The 6,000-nt window shown below is 42.6% G+C and overlaps 1 protein-coding gene across 8 annotated transcripts in view; it reads right to left on the bottom strand.

Moving 5' to 3' along the window:
- Positions 1 to 2,100: 2,100 nt before the first annotated feature.
- b3gat1a (beta-1,3-glucuronyltransferase 1 (glucuronosyltransferase P) a) overlaps positions 2,101 to 6,000 on the bottom strand; it is a 131,318-nt gene continuing 127,418 nt past the window's right edge. For all 8 annotated transcript variants that reach the window (XM_015952032.3, XM_054742866.2, XM_015952033.3 and 5 more), the window contains 2 exons: positions 5,866 to 5,973; positions 2,101 to 5,573 (listed from right to left, as the gene is read on the bottom strand). In XM_015952032.3, coding sequence (XP_015807518.1) covers positions 5,887 to 5,973 — 87 coding nt within the window. In that variant the 3' untranslated portion in view covers positions 2,101 to 5,573; positions 5,866 to 5,886. The remainder of the gene's footprint in view (positions 5,574 to 5,865; positions 5,974 to 6,000) is intronic.

The raw sequence follows: 6,000 nt of genomic DNA, 5'->3' as shown, positions 1-6,000 counted from the left end.
GCCGGCCATACAGTTCAGTTTATGGAGCATGCGGTGATGTACGAGGTCCATAGTTCGCAAACGTGCATTGACCTATGTGGTCCCAAGAGGTTGTTGACGCTGGTTCGGCTGCATGCATTCTTTCACTTTCACTTTCGTTTTGGTTCGCTAATGTCTTTTTAAAATTTACGGTGTTTAAGACATGCAGTGGGTTAACCGCAGCATTTCACGCCGTGGTTAATAGTCAAACCGGTTAATCCATGCAACCCTAGTCGCTGGCAGTAAGTCAGGCTCGTTTCCGGCTGCTCTGTCACCGATTCTGTTCACAACCTTTATGGACAGGATCTCTAGGTGAAGCCAAGATGTTGAGGGGATTTATTTTGGTGGCCTAAGGACTGAGTCCCTGCTTTTTTGCAGATGATGTGGTCCTGTTGGCTTCATCAGAACGTGATCGGTGGTTCTCACTGGAGTGGTTTGCAGCCGAGTGTGAAGCAGCTGGGGTGAGAATCAGTTCCCTTAAATCCGAGACCATGGTTTAGAGTGGGAAAGGGGTAGAATGCCTTCTCCATGTCAGGGATGAGTATCTCGGGGTCTGTGGGTATGAGCTTTGGTAGTGACCGAAAGAATGAGATTGCGGATACAATCGGCCAGAATGAGTTTTCTCCGCAGGGTGGCTGAGCTCTCCCTTATGGGCTTGACACACGGGAGGCGACATCGCCTCTCCTCCATTCATTTTCAATGAGACATAAAGCAAAAATCGCGGGTCTCCCTCCTACTAAGCGAAACGCAAAAAATGTGAGTTTGAAATTTTGCACTCGTGCACGTGTCGTGCACAGGCGACCCAGCGACGCGATCCCAGAAAGCTGTCGCCTGGACGAGGACCAATCAACGGAGGTTTCATTCACTGACCAATGAGCGGACAGGATGCTCCGTACATCTCCGAGCAAACATGGAGGAGAAGTTGGTTATTATTATGTTTTATATAGTAAAATCAGAAGTAAGATTTCACATAACTCTAGCAGCACCTTGTGAAACATCATATCTACCACCTTATTAACTCTGAACCACTTAAATAACCTTAATTCCCTACAACCTGACACAGCCAAACAAAACAACGGAAGTTTCTATTTTGCCATGAAACAGAACGCGTAGACGGCTTTGCCGCTGGCGCGGGTCGCCTCCCGTGTGTCGGGTAATAAAAGCGACAGCGACGAATTTCGCCGATCACGGTCGTTTGTCGCCCCCCGTGTGTCGAGCCCCTTAGATATAGGGTGAGATCAGTCATGGTGGCGCAGTTGTTAGCACTGTTGCCTCGCAGCACGAAGGTTGCAGGTTTGAAACTCGGCTGCAGCCTTTTTGAGCGGAGTTGTGTGTTCTCCCCATGCATGCGTGGGTTTCCTCTGGGTACTCCGGTTTCCCCCACAGATCACAACATGCCCTATAGGTTATAAATTGTAAGTCGCTTTGGATAAAAGAGTCTGCCAAATAAATAAACATAAACATCCAGGAGGGGCTCGGAGTAGACCCGCTGCTCCTCCACATCGAGAGGAGCCAGTGGAGGTGGCTCAGGCATCTAGTTAGGATGCCTCAGGAACACCTCTCTGGTGAGTTTTTCCGGGCACGTCCAACCGGGAGAAGACCTAAAGGAAGACCCAGGACACGCTGGAAAGATTATGTCTCATGGCCGGTCAAGGAATGCCTTAGATTTCCCCTAAAGGAGCTGGCCCAAGTGGCTGGGGAGAGGGAAATCTGGGCCTCCCTGCTTAGGCTACTGCCCCTGTGACTCAACCCTGGATTAGCAGACGAAAACGGATGGATGGATTCAGGAGGGCTTTATTTTGTTTTCCCAAAACCTTGAACTAAGAGACTTATCAAAAATTCTGACATATTTCCCACAGTAACCTCACAAGGGCAAATATTCTCTCTACATCTTGGTTTAATTGCTACATTGAAGGATTGCTGCTTCTGCATAATGTTCCCTACGTGACATAGGTTCATTAATTTCTGTAACAATCAGCAAATTATTCTGCAAGACTTTGATGATGCATACCTGCAGCCTAAGTGTGTGACAGCTGTGTATAAACATTCTGAGGACACAACAAATCACAGCTATACACAAGATTCTTCTCAGTTATTTATTTATCTTGCTTCAACTAACATTTTTTTTCTCCTCAGACAGATTTGCTGTGGCAAATAAACAACCGTAAGAGTCACATGCATCAAAAGTGAATCACATGAGGGTGGAAGATGAGTGTGGAGATGGGGAAAAAGATAATTTATGTGTAGTGTTGTGCCTTACTGGAGCGCCCCTGGAGGGGGTGGCTCATTAAGCAGACATGAAACTCCAAGGTGGATCTATGCCACAAGAAGGCTTTCTCTGGTCGACCTTATAAGATATTGCTTTATTTAGATTAACTATTTAGATCAGCTGTAAAGTGAAACGTCATGTTCAAGGGTAAGCCCTTTGAATACTGTTTACACTTCCCTGTGCCAGTCTAACCCCCCTCGTGCAGATCTGTACATCATAGTGACAGGAGTGTATCTGCACCATGACAAGAAAAAATGCTTTTTTTGTATATATATATATTTTAGAAACATTGCCATGTTTCTAAATTATATACCTGTTAGATCGTTTCAGTGCTAAACTATTTCAGGTGGATTCTTTCATTAAGAAGAACCACTCAGAAAGAACGCACACAGATGTACCTACTGCAGGTGTTTTGCGCTCGCTGGTAGCACTAACCTATCGCCGATCGACACAATGATCCGTGTGCAGCGTACCGAGCGTGTGAGCATGCTGTTTCAGAGAGCAGCTGCTGGAGTTTAAGTGCACATCCAGACATGAAATAAATACATAAATAAATATATTAAACCTTTTTGATGCTTAATAAATAATGGAAGGATATGATAGCTGGTGATTTCCCAGCTCAGTGTAAATATCATGTGGTGAGTGAAAGCAGCCTCAGCAGTCTGCATGTGATCAGTCTCAAGTGGAAGATTGTAATAATGTGGGTTTCTCTGGCTGATGAGCCTGAGTGGCTGTAGCATCTCTGCAGCAGTTAATGCTAGGTGGAGCGTGTGTGTGTGTGTGTGTGTGTGTGTGTGTGTGTGTGTGTTGGGGTGGGGCAAGTATGCTGCACAGATATCTTACTGAGGCTTAATGTTTAAATTATCTCAAGCTACGACAGCAAGACGGTATTAGAAAAAGACCACCACTGTGTATTACAGATGGCCGATTTGTCAAGCAGAGGAGAGACTGTGTTATCGTACTGTGAGGCGTGGAACAACTTTGTAAAAGTGCTCAGCTGTACTGTTTCATCGCTCCTGATGCCTATCGTTGGATCTCCTCTGCAGACTTGGGGCTCTATCAGTACTAACGCCACTGGGCTGCCATTACCTCTGTGGCATTTTGTTCTGCTCTTCTTTAGCGTGCATCAACTTAAGTTAAATATATATTATCTGATCAATAAGTGAGCAGTTTGCCACAGGTGTTGCACTTTATATGTCATTTGAGTGTTTTAATATCAATTGATATGTTCTTTTCTATCAGCGTGAAAAAGGTCAGAAGTTTACACACACTCATTAATTTGGGACTTTTAATAACTGATTTGAATTGTTGTTCAAATGCACAATTACACAACATTCCACTTCAGTGATATTTAAAACCAAGCATTGTGATCACAAGGTTGAATTTATTGTTGATCATATGTATAATATTAAAACTGGCCAAGTTGCACCTTGACTACAGTGTTTTTACACGCTTCTGGTGCCGTTCTGGCCGGATATTTCCACCAGGACAATTTGTTCAATTTGCTTAAAGTAGTTGGTTTTCTGCACCGACCACAGTTTTATATTTAGTCCATAAATACTCAACAGGGTCAGGAATGTCAGAATTTCATTCCAGAATCTTAACATTTGCCTGCTTTATCCAATCAGAACCTAGTGCTGATGTGTGTTTGGGGTCACTGTTCATTTGGAATGTGACTTAGGTTAAACCATGTAGCCAGTGATTTGGGGGGAATTTGAAAAAAAAAAAAAGGTAGTCCAATTTCTTATTTCTGATCTCATCCAACGTGCATGACACTGTCGCCACCATGCTTTACAATCAGTACAGCGTCAATCAGACTTCTCCAAATGCCTCTTGTCATTTTGTCAAAAGAGCTCAATCTTTGTTCTGCCTGACCATCAAACCTTTTCTGCGTTTGAAGCAGAAGCTTCTTTCTTTGTTGGTACTCTCTCAGTCCATTATTTAGTAAAACAGGCTTCAGTGTGGACAGCCACACTGGTACTGGTGGTTTCCAGCCTAAGATGGACTGAAGAACTGGGTGTTGTCAGGCTGTTCTTGTACATCCTAATTTCATTTGTGGTTGACAGATGAGTCTCTATAAAACCAAGTGCAGTCAATTAAATCATCTCATAATACATTTGAACTTATGTATATTTTCCACTCCAAATTCAAAAGTGTGCATGTAATTCTTGTTTTTATAAAACATTGAGGGAGTTGGTTCAAATCAATCATTAAAAACCGCAGATTGATGGCATTCCTCACCTCATCATGAGGGTGTGACCCCAACTGTGTCTGATAATGGTTTGAAAGTTCATAGACAACAATAAATATTCACTCACCAAAACACATAAGAAAATAAAGACTGAGAACCACCATGGGGGATCAGATTTCCTGACTCTGATCTTAAGTTGTTGTGTCAATCTGATAAATTAGTTAGGAAAAAAATATATTTGTTTTGCATTCACACACAGATACAGTAGTTACAGTGCACTTTTTATAAATCTTCATTCCTCTGATAAATCTCATACAGTTTATACACATTACCACAAAGGGAAATCCGTGTGGTTTGTAAGTGCTATGAAGAGAGTTAAGATTTAGTTGTTTTGAGTGTGTTTGAGCTCAGCTTTTTTCAAGCACAAGGGGTCTTTCAGTGTGTGGATGAGTTACTGTGAATGCATGAGTTTTAATGACGTGGATGGAGAATAATAACCTAACGGTAAATGCAGGTAAGAGTCAGTACTACTGAGCTAGCAGGTCAAGTGTTCATAAAACCTGTTGAATTACAGCAAACGTTTCAGTTATCAAAAAAAAAAAAAGTTCCCTCCTTTGTTGCCTTTGCTCAGAGGAAAATCGTTGAGACGTCTTTGTCCTCGTTTTAATCCAGTGCTGCCGATTTCATCCCTTACTGGAATTTTCCATGTGCAGATCCTTTTAAAACATTTTTAGGTAAAATAAACTTTTGAAGCAGCTTGTTTGCCCGCCTCTGCTGGCTGTTTGCTGTTCGTGTTGTGCTGTCTGTTCCTGTAGAGGTTCATTGTTCCGTGGGGTTGCAGGGATCCATGATGTTGCCCCCCCTCCCTCTGCTCTTCATCAGCAGAACCGACAAACGACTGCCTCCTCTGACTCGTCTGTGCTTTCACGTGACATTTACGTACAGTTTTGGTCCATGTTTGGGAATTGATACAAAGGGAATAAAATCTTGGATCCAATCCTTTCCATTCGTGTATTTTTTCCATCTTTTCATCAAGACAATGATTGCACTTCTCAAGGAGCTCCGTAACCTCCCTGCAAATCCAAGGCCAAACACCTGCAATAGAAAGGATTAAAACAGGCTTAGAGAGAGCATTAAGGCCCAATTTAAGCTCATTAAACCCGTTTATTACCTCGGTGACATTTAATAATGGACAACAGCTGCTGTAATTGAGCCTCGACATAGAAAAATTGAAAACTACTGTACAATTCCTTAGGAAGTGTTAACAGCACCTGCTCTCTTTAGGATCTAACTAGATCCAAATGACAATCCTTCAACTAAATTCATTACACTTGTTCATATATGAAGGATTCTGTTCATTAAGCTCACAATTATTATTATTATTCACCATATTTTGTGGGAGAATTGGTCAAATCTCCACGTTAGGGTCCGTGAAACCTTTCTTCCCCTCGTTTACAAGGACAGGCTTCTCTGTTCTCGTGTGCCAAACGAGGATCTGGTTTAAAAAAAAACAGCATAGAAA

Source organism: Nothobranchius furzeri, chromosome 13 (assembly GCF_043380555.1).
Source record: "Nothobranchius furzeri strain GRZ-AD chromosome 13, NfurGRZ-RIMD1, whole genome shotgun sequence".
Lineage (NCBI taxonomy): Eukaryota > Metazoa > Chordata > Actinopteri > Cyprinodontiformes > Nothobranchiidae > Nothobranchius > Nothobranchius furzeri.
The sequence above is the reverse complement of the archived record's forward strand: the minus strand, read 5'-3'. Positions and strand labels throughout refer to the sequence as shown.